Source organism: Loxodonta africana, chromosome 21 (assembly GCF_030014295.1).
Source record: "Loxodonta africana isolate mLoxAfr1 chromosome 21, mLoxAfr1.hap2, whole genome shotgun sequence".
Taxonomy (NCBI): domain Eukaryota; kingdom Metazoa; phylum Chordata; class Mammalia; order Proboscidea; family Elephantidae; genus Loxodonta; species Loxodonta africana.
The window spans coordinates 61738520-61758705 of NC_087362.1; the positions used below are offsets into that span (position 1 = coordinate 61738520).

The 20186-nt window shown below is 51.2% G+C and overlaps 1 protein-coding gene across 1 annotated transcript in view; it reads right to left on the minus strand.

Annotated features, from left to right (window-relative positions):
- Positions 1-17545, minus strand: part of SLC6A2 (solute carrier family 6 member 2) — a 45101-nt gene extending 27556 nt beyond the window's left edge. Inside the window, exons 1-3 of the mRNA XM_064274021.1 lie at positions 17272-17545; positions 3545-3676; positions 1769-2006 (exon numbers count right to left, since the gene is read on the minus strand). Of these exons, the coding sequence (XP_064130091.1) occupies positions 1769-2006; positions 3545-3676; positions 17272-17545 (644 nt within the window). The remainder of the gene's footprint in view (positions 1-1768; positions 2007-3544; positions 3677-17271) is intronic.
- Between the last annotated feature and the right edge of the window lie 2641 nt (positions 17546-20186).

Below are 20186 nucleotides of genomic sequence, written 5' to 3' on the forward strand. Positions count from 1 at the left end.
CAGCCTTGGCTGGACGTTAGAGTCATCGGAGAAGCTGTCAAAAATCCTTACGCCCTGTGTGCACCAGACCAGTGAAATCAGAATCTCTGGGCGTAGGGCCCAGGCAGCAGTCTGTTTTAAAGATCTCCAGGTAATTCCAGTGTGCAGCCAAGGTTTACAACCACCGGGCTAAGACTTTGGGCCCTGGAACCAGACCACCTGGGTTCGAACCTGCTTCGATGCCGCTTCTAGTCTGTAGGGCCTTGGGCAAGTCACTCCACTGTTTTGTGCCGTGGTTCCCTCATTTGTAAAATAAGGATAGTTCTAGTACTAATCTCACAGGGCTATGATCAGGATTAAAAGAGAGCATAGAAAAGGTGCTTTGCACAGTGGTGGGACATAATCTAAGTTGGGTAAATGTTAGTTGTGATTTTGACAATAGTTCTGAATAATTATATCCATTTACAACTGCTAGAGAGGAACCACGGTGGTGCAACAGTTAAGTGCTCAGCTGCTAACCGAAAGGTTGGCAGTTTGAATGCACCCAGCAGCACCGTGGAAGAGAGACCTGGCGATCTGCTTCTGTAAAGAGCACAGCCAAGAAAACTCTATGGAGCAGTTCTACTCTGTTATACATGGGGTCACTATGAGTCGGAATCAACTCAATGGCAATAGATTTGGCTTTTTTGTTTTATGCAAAATGTTAACATTAAAGAAAACTGAGTGAAGCTCTATGTACCACTTTTGCAACTTTTCTGTCTATAATTATTTCAGAATAAAAAGTTGGTTTTTTGTGTGTCTGTTATTTTTTAAAGATGCTCTGTCTTTCAGCCCATTGGTGCCTCCCATACACATAGGGTCCAAATAATTTCCCTGAGTTGCACACAGATGGCCTACTTCTTGCCTCTTGAATTTTACTACTTTCCCCCATGGAAGACCCAGAGAGACAGTAGCAGAGGCGGGTCAGAGGACAGCTGCAGGATCAGGTTGAGCTGGGTTCAACCTGCAGCTCCATCACCTGCCAGCTGACTCCCTAGGGTTTCTCTGGCTGACCACATGTTGTCATTTAGGTATCGGTTCAAATGTCACCACCTTCTCTTTGCCCCCCAACAATCAATTTCTACCACATACCTGTTTTAATTCCTTAAGAATATTCACAAGGGGCCCTTGTGGCACAATGGTTAAGTGCTCAGCTAATAATGGAAAGGTTGGCAGTTTGAATCCACCTAGTAGCTCCAAAAGAGAAAGACCTGGAGTTTTGCTTCCGTAAAGGTTACAGCCAAGAAAACCCTAGTAGGCAATTCTACTCTGTCACACGGGTCGCTAGGAGTCGAAATCGACTCCACGGCACTCAACGATATGAGCGCTCACACTTTCTAAAATTCGTTTCATTTCCTGAAGGGCACTTATGCCCCCTAAAATGTTCTTGCTTCTATACCTGCTTACTTATAAATTGTCTCCCCACCCTGACCCACACCCTGACGCTCACCCTTCTGCCTCAGAATGTAATCTTCTCGATCTGTCTTGTCCACCATGGGTCATATCCTCAGGCCCTACCCATACACCCTTTACCCAGCTTCCCTTAACGCTAACATCTTACATAACCACGGTACAACTATTGAAACCAGGGTCAGACCTCTGGTGGCCACTCAGCAAACATGACAAACGATGACTGGTGTGTCCCCCTCCTCTCTGTGGTTTTCCTTAGCATCTGGCTCAGGCCCTGCCCAGCACAGGCCTCGTGTGCCCAGGTGAGGGCTGTGAACAGGTTGAGGGCTCCATGACTTACTCGTAGAACTCTGCTGCCGGCGTGAACTTGTACTTGGAGTACTTGGTGTGGTTACCCAGCACAGAGCCATTGAGGAGTTTGGGGTCAGTGCAGTTGGGGCTGTTCCAGGCATGGCCACAGTCAGTCCAGGGCAGGTTGAAGGTGAAGGAGGAGAAGAGGTAGTAGAGCGACCAGGCGATGATGACATTGTAGTAGAAGCCAACGTAAAGCGCAATGAGGATCACGGCATAGCCAACTCCTGCATCGGGGACAGATGGAGGTCAGGTGGGGAGTCCCATCCCCAGGCCCAGCCCCAGAGCTCCCTCCCCTGGAGAATTGGCCCCAACCACTGCACTATTCACCCCTAAAAATTTTTTTAAAAGTTGGATTCTAACTCATGGCAACCCCATGTGTGTCAGAGTAGAACTATGCTCCACAGGGCTTTCAGTGGCTGGTTTTTAGGAAATAGATTGCCAGGCCTTTCTTCCAAGGCTCCTCCAGGTAGACTTGAACCTCCAACCTTTTGGTTAGCAGCCGACTGTGTTAAGCATTTGATCACCCAGGGACTCCTTTAGGAATTACCTTTAAGTAATTCTTAAAGGTTTAGAGGTTTAGTGAGGCTAAATCTTCCACTTCCTTGATCTAGCCATGGGCACATGACTCAGGCCTGGCCAGAGTACTGCTTCCCCATAGCTACAGTGAGTGGTTTATAGATGGGCATATAACGCCAGTCAAACCAATGCGAGTCTTCTCTGAGACCTTAATGACGCTATGAAGAGATAAGGGTTTGTTTGTTTTTGGTCATTGTTAAACTTGGTAAGATTTAAGCCTGCAGATGCTGGTGGCCATCTTTGCTAGCATTTGAGGAGAAGGTGCCTGAAAGTGATGTTAACACAGAATAAAAGAGAGTTGAGACTTGGAGAGAGAGAGATTCCTGACAACATTATATGAGCACCTGGATCGAGCTGTACCTGAAGCCAGAAAGATATCCCTGGACTGTATTGTAACATAAGCCAATAAATTCATTTTTGTATTTTAAGTCAGTTCGATACGGATTTCTGACAATTAAACAAAAAAAGTCTTAACTAATACACAAGCTTTATAAACTTGTGTCTACCACAAGGCTGAGTACACAGGAGATACTTAGGAGACACATGCCAACTAAAAAGTGGCTCGTGGGAGTCACACTGGCCCTTACTGGTATCTGGACCTAGTTCTCTAATTAGTGCTTGGGAAACACCAACTCTTACTCCACGCCCTTCTCCTAGCTGTGTAGGAGCCAAAAAAAAAAAAAAAAAGGCAGTTCTTAGGGTTACTGTCTCCAGATATGCTCTAAATCCCAAGTACAAAGATGGCCAAATATACTTCATCTACATCCCAGTTGCAATTGATCATTGTGGCTATTAAAGATTCTGAGGCAGCTTTCTGGCTGAGCAGGAAGGAATCTGTGATCAATTCATCATGCCTGCCATGGGAGTAACAAGGGAGAGGTAATGGTATGTGTACTGTATACTTCTGACACTTCTAGAAGTATTTCCCATATAGAAAAAAGCAGATCCTCTCTGGTCACTCAGCTGCTGGAAGGCACGTTTCCAGACTTTCTAGGCTAGCACTCTTCCTGACATACCAAATGTTTTCCAAATGTACCTTTGAGTGGTGGATACTCCTGACCTTGTCGATACCGGTGAATCCCAGAAGAGAGCTGGTCTGCCTCCAACCCCACCTTTGAAGCAGATTCTCCAGGGGCCCCAAGGGAGCCCTTTCGAACGACCCTGACCTCCCCCAGGCTTTCTTTACCTTTGAAGAACGGGCAGATCTTCCACACCGTGGCCGCCCCCTCCCGGTTGTACTGGCCCAGAGCCAGCTCCATGTAGAACAGGGGCATCCCAGCAATGATGAGGAACAGGGTGTATGGGATCAGGAAGGCACCTGGAGGACACATGGGCAGGGCGTCACTCCTCCACCCTGCCTAGCCTCAAGCCTGCCTCCCAGAGGGCTCGGATCAGAGCCTGCAAGAGCTTCGAGGGTCCTCACCCCTCTCTGCTTACCTAGCTTCCCCAGGAGCGTTTTGTGGCAGGCAACTAGGAGTTATGCAGAGCAATCAATACAAATAATCACAACAGTAAAAACAGCAGTATGTAGTAATTGCAGTAACAATCCTTATCCTTGCAGTAATGAGGTTCGGTGATCAAATTAGTAAAATCTGAATGAAGCAACGCTAATCAGGTTTGTTTTCTGCAGGGTTCTCCAAGCCATTGATATCCAAATGGATGTTGTAAAACTCTTTGAGGAAAATTGCAAATTTATTTACCAAATTTACTAAACACAGACCTTTTCTCTCAAGGATCATCACTCCTGGGAATGCTAATCTAATCCAAAGCCTTCCTTTCACAGGTGAGAAAACCAAGGCTAGAGAGGGGACCAAGTACCCCAAGTTATATCTGACTGAGTTTCTAAATTTGTAGTTGTTGTTGGACGCCTTTGAGTCGATTCCAAGTCATGGTGATCCCATGTATGCGCAGTAGAACCACTTCATGGGGTTTTCAAGACTGACCTTTCAGAAGCAGGTTGCCAGGCTTGTTTTCCCAGGTGCCTCTGGATGAGTTTGAACCACCAACCTTTTGGCTACTGGTCCAGTGCTTAACTGTTTATTTCAAGGCCACATGGGGATTTCCCAAACATCATCTTGCTGGTCTCAAGTCTCACAACAGCTCACAGATGTAATAAGAAGGCAGGATCATTTTCGGGGGAAACCAAAGGACAGAGAAGTGCACCTGATCATTAGTGTTTGCACTGGCTGGTAAGGGACAGAAGTAGGGTTTGCATTTAGGTCTTCTGAGCCATGAGACTCACCTGGTACAGAAGGCTGAAGGTAAGACTGGAGCAAAGAGACCTGAGGTTCAAGTTTCTGACCAAGGAAAGATGCCCACCCAGGGCATCACAGAAACTGGGGAGAGGGAGGCTCCCAGGCCAAGGGTCACAGCAACTCATCCCTGGGGGAATTCATTGTTGAAGTAGACACCTCTGAGTTCTGGAGATAATTCATGATATGCTCAGCAGCCTGGGGTGAGGATAGCAGGCTCTGTCTACAGAAGTACATCCAGACTCCTCCCACCATTGGCCTTTGGCTGAGATGTGTAACCTTGGAGACCAAACACTCTCTGACCTGCCCACACCAGGAAAATGCAGAACCTGGGAAAATGTTAAACGACAGTGCCATTAACAATGTAACGACAGATACCAGCAGCTCACATCCGTCCACACAACGTCTCATTCAATCCTTACAACAATCCTAAGATGCAGAGGTGACCATTTTCCCCATTTTACAGATGTGGAAACTGAGGCTCCAAATTAGCAGAGATGAATGGTGGCAAAATCACCACAATACCTAGGGTCACACTCACCCAGCAACTCAGACTGTCAAGCTCCCTTCCCTAGGACTTCTCAGGGAGCCCAGGACACATAGGGACAAAGCAGGAAGTGGTGGTCTCTATGCTGCCGAGAGCCTGTCACTTCTGCAGCTGGAGATGGACCAGTGGGGTGGGGAGGAGGGAGGGAACTACTGGGGAGGGAGCTTCTGCTACGTATCAAGCAGAGCACTGGGCGCTGGGCATCTGTGATCTCATTTACACACCCAGGAACCCTCTGAGGTAGCAACTGCCATATCCATTTTTCAGAGGAGGAAACTGAGGCCGGGATAAATGAAGTGGCTTGACCAAGCTTACCTAGCTGGTAAGAGATGAATATAGGATTTGAGCTCAGGTCTGCCTGGCTCTAGAGCTCCAAACCATTCCCAACACACCCTGCATGTCCCAGACCATTTCACTCTAGGTGAAGGACAAGGGTCTGAATGGGATGGAGGAGGGGGGATAGGGAATTCTGGGACTGGAGTTCTGGACCAGCAGAGCCACCCCACCTGTTAGTCACAGGCTGGCACAACCCCCCACACCCTGGTCCAGGCTGGACTTCTTTGAAATGGCCATGTGTCAACCTTTCTCCCTACCTCTTCATTTCTTGCTTTCAATCTCTGTCCTTCTCGATCATCCACACAGAGAGGGCTGGTCTGGCACCTGAACCCACGTCTACCCACACCAATGGTGGTAGTGGTGGTGGCACTGATGCTGCTGATGGAGGTTGGTGAAAGTATCACGTCCTGTTTATTGAGCACCTGTTATACAGCAAGCCCTACACTATGGTTTCACATAATTGCTCATTTAGAGCCATCCATGAGAGATCATTACCACTAAGCCTATTTTCCACCACCCGTTTGTCATACCCTGGTGGCTTGCATGTTGCTGTAATGCTGGAAGCCAGGCCACTGGTATTTCAAATACCAGCAGGGTCACCCAAGGTGGACAAGTTTCAATAAAGTTTCCAGACTAAGGGAGTCTAGGAAGAAAGGCCTAGCGATCTACTTCCGAAAATTAGCCAATGATGACCCTATGGATCATAACAGAATATTTTTCTATAGAGTGCTGAAAGATGAGCCCCCTAGGTTAGAAAACACCACACAATAGATGCAACGATGGGCTCAAACATGCCAATGATCATGAGGATGGTGCAGGACCCAACGACATGGTGTTCTGTTGTATATGAGGTTGCTATGAGTCAGCACCAACTTGATGGTAACTAACAACAACAAATCTATTTTACAGATGAGGAAACTGAGGCTTAGAGAAGTCAAGTTGCTTGTCCAAGCTAGTAACTATGGAGCTTGGCTTCAAGCCTGAATCTCTCTGAATCCCACTGCACCTCGCCGCCACCCGATACTCCTCTTAGGGGCCTGGAACCAGGGAGAGGAGAAATAGATGCATTAAACACTTAATAAGCCTGAAGACTGAAGTCAGTGGCCCACAGGAACACGAAAAACAAAAAACAGGAACATGAGGAAGGAAAAATTCAGGAGTCACAGCACAAACCTTGGCATTGAGGTTTGCCTCTGGCAAGTTGATGTTCTTTTCTACACAGCCAAGAACGAGCAACCTCAGCCAATTAAGCAGGCATCTCTTGGCCAGTTTTCTCTACTCTAACCCTCTGGGTGGCACTGCCAACAGGTCGGTGAGTTGCCTAGTTTGGGTTTCATCTCCTTGTCTGCCCCTCCCTCTGGGTGGTAGGGCAGCAAGCTGGCTGGGAGCCACCGCACAGGGGGAGAAAGCAGGAATGACAGGTCTACACAAGCCTGCGGCACCTTCTCTGCAACCGTGTGAGACAGGCCACCAAAGCCACGTGTGCAACAGAGCAAGAAGACTCAAGGATCGTGAAATGACTGAGTACGAGTGAAACACAGACAACTGCCCAGTCGGCAGCGCCTTATTCTAAACAGAGGCCCCAGCCCCCTTTGCAGAAAGATCTGGAGGAGGTCAGAGCAGAGCTGAAGAGTCAGGCAGGCTTTTAGGGGATACTGTGAGTCGGAATTGACTCGACGGCACTGAGTTTTGAGGTCAGCTGGGGGTGCAAATGGCTTGCACTCAACTGCTAACCTAAAAGGAGCCCTGGTGGTGCAATGGCTGAGTGCTAGGCTGCTAACCAAATGGTTGGTGGTTTGAATCCACCAGCAGCTCCACAGGAGAAAGAGCCGGTAATCAGCTCCCGTAAAGATTACAGTCTAGAAGACCCTATGGGGTAGTTCGACTCAACAGACCCTAGCAACAGCACTAACCTAAAAGTTGGTCCTTGTTAGTATAATGGTAAGTATCCCCGCCTGTCACGTGGGAGACCGGGGTTCGATTCCCCAACAGGGAGGCAGACGCCCTTCGGAAACCCTGGTGGCACAGTAGTTAAGAGCTACGGCTGCTAACCAAAAGATCAACAGTTCAAATCCACCAGAAGCTCCTTGGAAACCCTACAGGGCAGTTCTACTCTGTCCTATAGGGTCACTATGAGTCAGAATCAACTTGATGGCAATGGGTTTGGTTTCTGTCCTATAGGGTCACTATGAGTCAGAAGCAACTCGACAGCAATGGGTTTGGTTTTTTTTGAAAAGCTGGTGGTTCAGACCCACCCAGAAGTGCTGTGGAAGAAAGGCCTGGAGATCTGCTTCTGTAACGCTTACAGCCATGAAAAGCCTACGGAGTGCAGTTCTCCTCTAACACATGGGACCACCATGAGTTGGAATCAACTCAATGGCAATGGGTTTGGGTTGGTTTTGAGGTCAGTTAAGGCTGCCTGAATTGCAAACCTCCTAGAAGTTCCTGCCCTGCACGACCCACAACTGCCACATCCCCATGACTCTGTGATATCTCCACGTGGCCGTGTAGCTGAAACCAGCCTCACACAAGGCCTGAGAACTCAGGGCCTGGGGAGCCACACACCCAGAATCCTGTATAGACACTGGAATGCTCTGGCTATGCAGTTCCTGGGCTGACGGGGGCAGGCCCTGGAAAAATACAGGCAGGGCACACTTCCTGGGTGTGCTCAACACACTTTCACCTGTTCACAAATGCACACTCGTGCATGATTGTGCAAAGACACCCACATGCTTTTGTACACTGACACACATAGAAACAGACACACAAGGAAAAGATGTATCAGCTGTGACAGGGACTCCAACCAGTGGCCTTTGGATGACTTAGGAAGGAAAGCTCTGGCCTATTACCTCTAGCCCAAATCACACTACACGGCATCCTACCATTAGAGAGGAACCCCACAGGTCACAGAGAGGTTCCGGAATCCTCCGTGCAAACACCAAGTCCATAGGGAGGCAAGGAAGCACAGGAAAAGGGAGGGAATGCCTGTGGCAGGAGCTCAGGAAGGGGTAAGTGGTCCAGGGCTGGTGGGAATGGTGAGTACTTGAGGGGGAAGGCGTGTGACCTGGAAGGGGGCTGCAGAAAGGAGAAGAGGTCCCCTAAGATCTACCTCTACCAGTTTCCCAGTCTGTTGAGGGTAAGAATCCACAAACTGAACTCTGGCCACACCCTATATACCCAAGAAGTGGAAACTCGCAGAAATTTTCCCTTAGTGCCCATGGTCAAGCTGAGGGCTGTCACTGTCCAAGGCTTTCACCAGAGTCCCAAGACAACAGTGGCCAGATTGGCCCCCAGAAAGCCCCAGTGGCACAGTAAACAGCAGGGTGCAGGGGAGGGCAAGATTTCAGGCAGGAGATGGGGTCCTCCCGGCAGGAGCAAGAGCCGCAGGAGGCCAGCGCACGTCTAGGGATTTACCGACAAATCAAGCCACAGGCTGCTAAATCAAACATGTCCCATCTTAAGACCTTGACACATAGAACTTTGCAATCGTTCTATTATGAAGTTTAAACTGAGAACCCTCAACTCTAAGAATTCTGCACTGGAGCCTGGCAGCTCAGGGCGAGCCCCCTGCCCCTTCTCTCCTCTCCCCTCCTCAGCTCCATGCAGCCTTATAAGAGGTCTTCACACATGCCTGTGGACTCTTTGCTCACATGTCTAAGCTCTGTTCACAGCCCCTGCTGACAAGAGAGCCCTGGGTGCATACCTACAGCTCAGCCCACAGTAAGGAAGAGGGACCAGGCAAGAGGCCGACACAGGAAATTCCAGAATGGGTACGTGGAACATGGTAGGGGGGGTGTGCGTGCTGGGTGGGCAGGCCCTCTTGTTCCCAAGGACTTCTGGTCCCCAAGGGGAGAGTGTGACTGGAGCAGGGCTCTCTAAAGCCCAGGCCCAGAGCAGCCTGGGTCTAAAGGCTATTCCCTCAACTCCCAGCCCTGCTACTTAGGGCTAAGTGACCTTGGACAGAGGTACCTCCATGAGTATTGTTGCTGTTAGGTACCATCGAGTCAATTTTCGACTCGTAACGACCCCATGTGACAGAGTAGAACTGCCCCATAGGGCCTTCTTGGCTGTAATCTTCATGGGAGCAGACGGCCAGGTCTTTTTCCCATGGAGCCACTGGGTGGATTCGAATAGCCAACCTTTCAGTTAGCAGCCAAGCACTTAACCATCGCCTGCCTCACTGGTGTGCTGCAGTGGTTAGAAACAATGAGGTGAAGTACCTGGCACTTAGAGGTGCTCTGTAAGCAGCTAAGTGGCTGTCTTATCATCATACACAGGGCATGTGAGAAGCACCTTTGTAAACTGGGAAGGACAAGGCAAGGATTGCCCGTGTGGCTGAGTGGGGCAGGCCCCTCGCAGACACCACTAGGACCACCTGCTGGAGGCTCACCTGTGAGGAAGGGCTACGAGGCAGTTCCTCAGTCCCTCACGTGCCTGTCCCAAGTGTGGCTGGTGACTTCCCTTGCGCCCAAACCAGAATGCAGACCACAGCGAGAGCAGGACAAAGATTCCCCCAGGCCACGGCCAGCCCATGTTCATGCCCATAGCGCCACCCAGATCCTCCTTCAGGAATGAAGGACTTAGTCCCCCAGCTGCTGGGGGTACTGCCAGCACAAGGCCCTCAGCTGTTAGTTGAAGCAAGACGCTTTATCCAAAGCCACATTCTGTACCCAACGATCCATCAATACTGCGCATAAAGTCCCAGCCCTCTAACCCCAACTCAGGACAAGTCTGAAGGGCCATTCAGAGCTCTCCGTGGGGACGTGGGGAAGTCTGCGGATTTGTTGAGACTGCCTGGCAACCCAGCTTCCCCCTCTGCTCCGTCCTGCTTTCTCCACTTCCCTAAATCTCTCCCTCCGCAGCCTCCACCTCCTTACAGCTATCCTTCGGGCCACGGAGAATAAAACAAACCAGGCTTTTCCTCAAGCAATTCTTCGCATATTTGATGTTAGTCGTAGAGTCCCCTTAGAATCTTGGACAGTGAAGCAGCTGGCTTCCTACGGCCATGTCTGTAGGGAAACACTCCAGTTCCTCCAGTTCCTAGAGCGGACCAAGCCCTGATCGTTCCGCTGGGCAACCCATGGTGGGTGGCTAAGCCATGTGGTGTCAACTCGTGTCTCCTCCTCCCCAAGAGTGACCTCCTCCTTGGGGCCCTCACTGGCCACTGTGGCCCAGGCCCACTGGCGTCAGGGTCTAACCTCAGGTCTGGGATCGATCTCCTCACGCCCTTCCCTGCTCTTCCCCGAGACCCACAGGAGCATGTGTATAAGCCTTTGCACAAGTTCCTAGCCTTAAGGAGAGCGTTCCACACAAAATGCCAGCACTGGCTTTTCTGGCCCACCAGGGGTCACTCCCTCCCCTTCACTGTGAGTCCCTCCAGCTGACCACTGGGCCTGAGCTCTGGGCCCACAGCCCAGGCAGGAAACAGACCCACTCCTCTGATAAAGTAAATCCAGCTTCCCTAAGGAGGGCGATGGGGCAGTGGTGGTGCAGTGGTTAAGGGCTCAGCTACTAACCAAAATTTTGGCAGTTCGAATCCACCAGCCACTCCTTGAAAACCCTATGGAGCAGTTCTACTCTGTCCTATAGGGTCGCTATGAGTCGGAATCAACAGAATAGACACAGTGGCAGCGGGTTTGGTGTTTTGCGGTTTAGTGTTGGAATTGCCATCTCTTCATGTGACAGTTCTCCCTCTGCTGTCCACTTGGGAGGACCTGACTTGATTTTATTCATGAAATGAAGCTGGGGATTTTCTTACAGTTCTTAAAAGGCTCTGGTTTCACAGCTCCCCATCCTAGTCTATGTAAAGGGAATAAATTAGAGAGTGTTTGGGATGCTCAGAACTACATTTTAGAGGGAAATATTACCCACATAAAACAGAGTGGGACCTCACCTCCCTCATTTGGGATATACCTGTTGTCGTCACGTCAATTTCGACTCATAGTGACCCTATAGGACAGAGTAGAACTGCCCCCATAGAGTTTCCAAGCAGCATCTGGTGGATTCGAACTGCCTACCTTCTGGTTAGCAGCCATAGTACTTAACCACTATACCACCGGGGTTTCCATGTGGGATAAAATAGCTCCAATAATAGAACCTACCTAAAATGACATTAAAAACCCACTGCCGTCTAGTCGGTTTGAACTCACAGCGACTCCACTGGGTTTCCAAGGTTGTAAATCTCTACAGAAGGAGACTGCCACATCTTCCTCCCGAGGAGCCACTGGTGATCGCAAACTGCCAACCTTCCAGTTAGCAGTCAAGTGCTTTAACCGCTGCACCACCAGAATGCCTCAAAATGACTAACTTCTAGGATATCTACAATAGACTGTGAACTCCCTAAAGGCAGGGGTTGCCTTTTGTTCATCTCTGTATTCCTGGCATATGACAGACACTTAGTAAGGGCTTTTTGGTTAAATAAAAGGATCCCAGTGTTGACTCACATGAGGGTGCAGCTAATGAAAACCCAGGGGCCTTGCTCCACTTGTGCTATGGCTAATCCCTACTGATGCAGTTGGGGTTGGGACTGCAGGGCAGGATGTAACGTTTATCCCTATTCAATTCCATCTGGTTGGGAAAAGCCTCTCTAGCTCCTTTCGGGCAGCTGGGAACAATGGGCCAAACCAAGCTGGTGACCCAGATCAAGGTCCCTGCTGCGGTCCCAGAGGGTAGTGTCTTTCCTGCAAAGTGGTGAGCGAATTTGTTAGCTGGACCCCACCCCAGCTGGCTGGTACGTGTGCATCTGAGCTGACAGTCGGTGTCAGGCTTGGCAATCTGCGGGTGTAGAAGGCTCCCTGCAGCCAGGCCAGACATGAAGACCCTGAGTTTGGAAGCTCTGTACCAATCACTCAAGGTGCTTTGGCTAAGAGGGTTCCCACAGGGCTGTTCAAGGCTGAGACCCAGGATCTCATGGACCCTCATCACCTCCAGCGCAAGAACGTTAATTCGCATTTTCCAGTGAGGAAGCTATAGTGAGACAAGGTTGTTGTTAAACCCAAACCAAACCCATTGCTGTCCAGTCAATTCCAATTCATAGCGACCCTATAGGACAGAGCAGAACTACCCCATGGGGTTTCCAAGGCTGTAATCTTTACAGAAGAAGAAGATTGCCACATCTTTCTCCCTCGGAACTGCTGGTGGGTTTGAACCACCAACCTTTCGATTAGCAGCTGAGTGCTTAAACACAGCACCACCAGGCCTCCCTGCTGTTGACTCATGGGACTTCCATGCACAGTGGGATCAGTACGTTGTGGTCCACAGGGTTTTCAGTGGCTGATTTTCTAAAGTAGGCCATCAGGCCTTTCTTCCTATTCTCTCTTTGTCTGGAAGCACTGCTGAAACCTGTTCAGCATCATAGCAACGTGCAAGCCTCCACTGACAGATGGGTGGTGGCTGTGCATAAGATAAGGTGTGCTGGGAAGAACTGAACCCATGTCTCCTGCGTAGAAGACAGGAATTTTATCACTGAACTACCATTGCCCTCTGAGATAAGGTTAGGTTGCTAGGATACAGCGCTCTCGAGTCCTGAAACAGTGCTCTTTCTGGCACACTAGGGCTCCAGGTACCAAGTGATTACTCTCCAACCTCATCAATTTTCTCTTAGAATAAATTCTGCTCCCTTCAAAATTGGGACCTCATCCCCCACTCCTGGGTCTATCATGTTGTCAGTATTATTGAACAATAATAGTAACAGCTACATTTATTGAAGCCCTCCTATGCTCCATACACTGTTTTGAGTACTTGTGATGATATTCTCTGATGTCACGCCACTGTGCCAGGAAAAAAAAAGTGCCAGGAAGGCGCTGTTATTCTCAGTTTATGCACAAGAAAAGATGAATGACTTGTCCAAGGTCACATTTCCAGGGAATGTAAGACTCAGATTCAAACCCCGTCAAGTCTGAATCTCAAGGCCATAGTCTCGCCACGAGGCACAGCTCGGAGCTGTCAGCAGGACACCTCTCAAACACAAGAAGCCATTTGCAAGGAAGAATCCACAGTGGTCTCTTCCCCAAAACGGAGGCAGATGTGGGGATCCCGTCAAATCTGTCCCCCCCTTGCCAGCGACCAGACATGCCAGGCCCGGGACCACAGGTGCAGAGGGGAAAAATCTACCACCCTGGAAACAGGCCCACCACCTGGTACACTCCACTAAAGCAAATGGTTTGAGAAGATGCTTAGCAAAGCCAGTAAGAGAGTTGCTTCCCTGCGGCCCACACATCCCAGCAGCTGGCCTTCGGGAAGATGTTCAGGCAAGCTAATCTTTCCCAGTAATTCATTGAGAAAATATTAGCCAGGGGCCTGAATTACTGGCACCTTCATCATTTCAAAACACCCTCCAGTCTGGGCCAGCGTGAACAGTCAGACTTGGAGAGGTTGCCGTATTAATCCTGGCACCAGAAGAGAACACAGACTGCTGTGTTAAATGAGAGAGCGGGCGAGGCCTGGCTCTGGGGCTGCGCTGAGCCCGGGTATCCGAGAAACATGGGTCATCTAAGCTCACCTCCAGCTGTGGAAGGGAACTCAGGCTCAGAGAGGGACTGTGCCGTGCTCAAGGTCACACAGTGAGCGGCAGGGCTGGGATTTGAACTAGGTCTTTTGGCTGCTTCCACAATTGCAGAATACCTGCCTTTATGCCTGCTTGCTCATCTCTGGGGCTCACTTCAGAATTGCTGGGGAGCGTTGATTCACAGGGAGCAACCAGGAGACGCCGGCAGAGTTGCAGCCCAGAGAAGACCAAGCATCCCACGGGCGGAGTGAGTTAGAAAAGGAGCTGCCTCATACTCTGAGATGGGGCTGCACTGCTCCCCCAAACATGCCAAACATGGACATCCTAGCCAGAAGTGGAAATTCACTGATATAACATCCCCACTCCTTAGCCTAGCATTCAAGGCCTCCACAGCCCAGCCCCAACTTGCCTCTGCACCCTTATCTCTCTGGGTTCGCCCTCCAGCCAGCCTACGTGCCTCTCCCTGAGATGATCCCATGTGCACTCCTGCTGCCCAGGGCATGACTAGCATCGCTTTCCTCCCCCTCAGCTTGTCCATGCCCTTCCAACCTCCAACCACACCCCACCTCCCACCAAGTCCTTCCTAACCAGCCCCTCCTCAGGCCACTAGAGCCCTTGTCACCTCTCCCACCCCTTCCTCACATCATCAGCAGCATGTTAACACAAAGCAGCAGTGACGTACTCCATGTCTGCTCAGGCATCAGCCTTGAACCCTCACAACGACCCTCTGAGTTGGGCACCATTATCTCCATTTCACAGATGAGAGCACTGGGGCTCAGCGAGCTGCCCAAAGTCACACAGCTAGGGATTGGAACCCAGGGTCATCTAACTCCACAGTCAAGGCTCCTAACCTCTAGATATTCAGTCCCCGCAACGGTGTGAGCTGCTTCATTTCCTTAGTTACCACTGGCTGTTCACGCGGTTGTTTCTGGATATGGCATCAGGTCTTTGAGGGCTGGGACAATTTCTTTCATTCAATGGAAATTTGTTGGGCACCTTCTATCCCATTACCGGGACCCAGACCTTCTCCTGGGCGTTAGAAATACAAAGATGAAAAAGCCACAGTCCCTGCCCTCAAAGCCACAGTCTCTGCCCTCAGAGACTATCTCGGAGACAGTCCAGCCCTGGAAAGAAAAAAATGACCAAAAAATTTGGCATGGGCTGTGTGCAGGGTTAGGAGCCTAGGAGAGGGAGCTTCCAGCCAACATTACCTAAAAATTGGAACACGTGACAAATATGTTCTGTTTTGTCTCTCTCCCTGCATACAGCAGGTGCTCCTATCTGTGCTGGTGCCGATGGCCAGGTGAGCCCACAGTATCAGTGGAAGCCCCAGTGGGATGCTTTTCATCTCAGCAAACACTTCGTAACAAGGAGAATGCTTTGTGACAGCATGACAATGAGGGCCTGTAGGTGATGAACACTCTCCTGGCAGGCAGAAGTGGTGGCTTATACGTCTTGGTAACCCCACAGAGCCTAGCACAGTGCCTCATGCAGAGAGGAGCCAGACAAATACTGCTGATTAATGAAAGTGCACTCAGCTGTCTGGGGACCAGCAGTCTGCGGTCACTAAGGACACGCTGGATGGCGCATCTTAGGGTCTGTCACTTGTCTGTCACTCATCATCTCCCTGTGTGCTCCAAATATGTAGAATCTGCATTTCCTCTCTCCTCAGGTCCAAAAGGCCAGGATGCTACAATCTGACCAGAAACACTTGAGAAGCTGCTGGTGTCGAATGTGGCCAAGTTTCCCCTCTGGATGGTCTGCTTCTCACTTTTCTCTCTCTGCCAGTGCCCATCCTGGGCTGCAGAAGAGTGAGGGCCCCTAGGATCAGCCCCTGACCCCAGACTCTGCAGAAGCTCAGGACTACTGTCCCAGGCACCTTGTCTCAGAATATCTGACAGTGACTGACCTGTCTCGGGAGGTGCCACAAAAGATCAGGAACATAAACCCTCATCTCTCAGCTTCAGTTGGGGTCTGAGAAACCCCAAATGACTAACTTTCTCAGAGGCAGAGCTAAACGCTTCCTTACACAGCATCTTCATCTCAGGGCCACCTGCTCCCCATAGTGACCCCTTTGCTAACACCAGGCATTGCTCATCCCAAAGCAAGTGTCTAGAGTACACAACCAGCTAGACAGATAGGAGGCCTAGACCCTCTGGGACAAGGCCATGATCTTTCCCTTTGTCCAGCTCCAAACCCTCACCCTCCCTCCCTCTGACTTCTCTGGAGCCCTGAGTCAGAGCCACTGCCAGGCAGGATTGCACAGTGGACAGAGAGAGGCTGCCAGAGCTGGGCCCGCCTTCTCCAACCTCTTTCTCTAAAAGGGCACTTCCCAGGCCCTCTGCAGGGCACCCGTGTACCCATCCCAGTAAAGGTGGCAGGACATGGTGGTTTGGGCACCCCTAGGAACAAAGCCACTCAGGAAGCAGCTAGGGCCTAGGTCTCAGCATCCTGACCTCTGGGCTACTTCCCCTAGGGCTCTAGCCTATTCTCCCCCTGAGTCAGGTATAGGACATCTCTAGGGTCTCATCCCAGGCAGGTGGGTAATCTGGAGCCACTTCACAGCAGGGACAAGTGGGGGGGGGGGCTTGGTTGTTCCACTGGGGTCTTCTCCAGGCCCCTCTCCTACCCCACCCTGCAATGTGGCTACTACCTGAGAAGGTGGAAGTATCAGCCCAATCACCCAGGCCTCCTCCCTGAAGTTACCAGGCCAGCTCTTGGTAGCTACTGACCTAATCCCACCTAGGCTGTGGGCTCTGGCCCCTCCGTGCAGACAACTGCCCATCTGATAGTGGAGCTCTCTCTCTGTGACTCTACCCCTGAGTTTCTGATCCCAACCTTGCAGGGCCTTCCCCCAGGCACCTTCATGAACCCAAGTCCTCTATACTCTCCTACCCCTAGGCTCAGAGTGCTGGACTCAGGGTCCCCATGTCCCTGGTTGTCATGTCCTCTGAACTTCTGGTGCCCTTTCAAGAGTTCTCCAAATCTCCATCTCCCTTCTTGCAGACCAAGAAAAGGTCAGCGTACCTCACCCAACTTGGTGACCCAGATTCTGTCCTTCCACCCAGGCGCCTAGCACTGTCCACAGTCTTGCCCCCTCTCTGCTCTTCCCCCTGGGAACTTTTTCCATAGGCCCTGTCCAGTCCCTTTGTGCACTCCTGACTTGGGCGTGTGCTGCCCTCTTTACCTCCCTTGTGCTTTCCAGGTCCTCTCTCTGCCACCACTACGGATTGGTAGTCTCCCAAACCCAATCCCCCAACCCGGGCGCTCACCGCCGCCGTTCTTGTAGCAGAGGTAGGGGAAGCGCCACACGTTGGCCAGGTCCACCGCGAAGCCAACCACTGACAGCAGGAAGTCGATCTTCTTACCCCAGGTCTCCCGGGGATGCGCGTCGCCGTCTCGGGGCGCCAGGACGCACTGGACGCCGTTGCGCTCCTTTACCACCACCAGCTCCGCCGCTTTGCGCGCCCGCAGGGGTTGCTCAGGGAAGGGATCAGGCTCGCCGCTTACCGGCTGCACCTGCGGGTTCATCCGCGCCAGGAGCATGGGTGCGGTTGGCGAGAGAGACTTGAGTGGGACTGGGAAGCCGAAGTCTGCTTGGATAAAAGGAAAAGAGTTGGTCACTGGGCCGTTCAGCCCTGCCTGCGCCTCCCAAGAACTCCCAGGAAGCTCTGGGAACACTGGGATCAGCGCGCTTTTAGCGGACTCAGGGTTTCCAGCAAAGGCGCGCGTCTGTTGGAAACTTTTGGAAATGGAGCTTGTGTGGTTTGCCCAACTGGGACAAAACTCAGAGATGGAGACTGCCCGGCAGGGCTCTCCTTCATTCCCCGGCTCTCTCCCGCCCCCAGATGGCGGGGTTTGGACACGCCGAGACTGAGGTTTCCCAGTGTGACACGGGCCGGGTTCAGCTAGCCGGCACTCCGAACTCGGGTCGGCACCTCCTCCGACAGCCAAAGGAGCCTCCCCGGACACTTAACGCCTCTACACTTCAAACTCGCTGGCACATCTAGCCCAGTGCCGCTTGCAGGGCTCACTCACGTGTCCTGCAGTGAGGAGATCCCGGGTGCCGTGCGCCCTGCCTCTCCCGGACTGGCCGCGTCTCGGCAGGCTTTGGGGCGCAGGCTGGGGTTGGGCTCCGCCGCGTGGCTCTCGGACGCTGCCCAAAGAGCGCAGGAGGCGCGGGGCAGCCGGCGGGGACGCCGGCTGGCTGGCTCTGGCCGCGCCAGGCGGAGGCCGGGCTGGTAATGTAGCCTGCGCCCCAGGTAACGCGCCGATTGCATTAACCCAGCGCCGGGCCCTCTTCGTCTGGAGCCTGTTAGCGCTAATGCGGACTGACAGCGCGACCGGAGGTGGACAGGGGCGGAGGCGCAGCGCCCGCTCCAGGGAGCGGCAGGAGCCCCTCTCCCAGCCACTCACAGGACAAGGGTGCACACAGCCTTTCCACCACGCACCGGGCACCAGACGCGGCTCCCGGGGCACCAGTCTCTGCCCTCGGATTACGGAAAGACGGGCGAGACTCCCAGAGCTGTGACCTGAGCCGAGTCTGAGAGGGGGGCCGGGAGAGCACTGGGAGGAGCGGTGGCCTGGTGCAGCACCACCCAGTCATCCGCAGTGGGCCCCTTAAACTACCTGGTCACAGTTTCTCCATCAACAAAATAGGAATGTTCTGCCCCAGGCCCAGGACTGCAAACTGGTGGCTAGCGTGCCACCGAGTGGGTTTTGTTTGGCTGGCTGGAGTGTTAAGTAAGGTCACAACCCGAGCATTTAACGCGGACATTTCTGTTTATCATGAGCACTCTAGCCAGGCATTTGAGGCTATGACCTCTGTTCTGAGGCTGAGAACTGCTAGTCATTCATTTATTTACTCATTCATTCATACACGTGCCTGCTAAGCTCCAGACACTGTTCTAGGCTCTTGGATCTGTTAATGGACAAAGCATTCAAAGATTCTTGCCTTCATGGGGATTACATCCTGTCAGTGAGAGACAGGGGAGACATAGGAGACAAGAAACATAATAAATAAATACATAAATGAATACATCATATGGTGTGTGAGAAGGTGATAAGTGCTACGGAGAAAAGTAGAGCATGGTAAGGGGTTGGGAGGTACTTGTGGGACAGGGACTTGGAGTTTGAACATGTGGTCAGAGAATTTGAGAAGGTGACATTTAAGCAAGTACGGACTGAGCCATTTGGAACTGGTATTCATTGACTACACCATGGAGCGGCAGAAGAACAAATCTGTCTTGGAAGAAGTACAGCCAGAATGCTCCTTGAAAGCAAGGATGGCAAGACTTCGTCTCACATACTTTCGAAGTGTTATCAGGAGGGAGCAGTCCCTGGAGAAGGACACCATGCTTGGTAAGGTAGAGGGTCAGTGAAAAAGAGGAAGACCTTTGACAAGATGAATTGACGCAGTGGCACAACAATGGGTTCAAACATAGCAATGATTGTGAGGATGACACGGGACTGGGCAGTGTTTCGTTCTGTTGTAAACAGGGTCGCTGTGAGTCAGAACAGATTTGACAGCACCTAACAAGAACAACGGTATTTACTCATTCACTCACTCATCTATCTATGGATTGATTTATTCACTTATCAGACAGATGCTGATCACCTGCTATATACCCGAACAGTGCTGGTACTGGAGCTATGGAAATAGTTCCTACCTCCAAAGAACTTCTAATCTAGTGTGTAAAGAGATTATCACAACCCAGTGTGGTCAGGATTAATTGTGACTACAGGGGTGTGAGAGTTGGGTGGAGCTGAATTAGTGACAAGGGGTGAAAGGGGGCAATCCAGAAAGGCTTCATATAGGTGAGAACACTTAAGTGGAATGAGTAGGAGTTTGGAAAAGCTCAGCCATGCTGACCATTACGTTGCTTAAGCATTCCAACCTCAAACCTACCCCAGGATCTTTGCACTTGCTGTTCCTGCTGCCCGAGTTATTCAGCTCTGAGTTCAGTGGTTATCTTCTAAAAGTCCCTACCTGACCACATAAATCTAAAATACACCCCACTCTCTATCACATCACCCTATTTAATTTTTTTTATTGCATCACTGTCTCAACGCACTAGCTATCTCAATTTATGTTTTTTATTTGTGTACTATGTCTCCCCTTGGGTGGACTGTGAACTCCATGAGGGCAGGCTCCTTGTCTGTCCTACACATCACTAGCACCTGACAC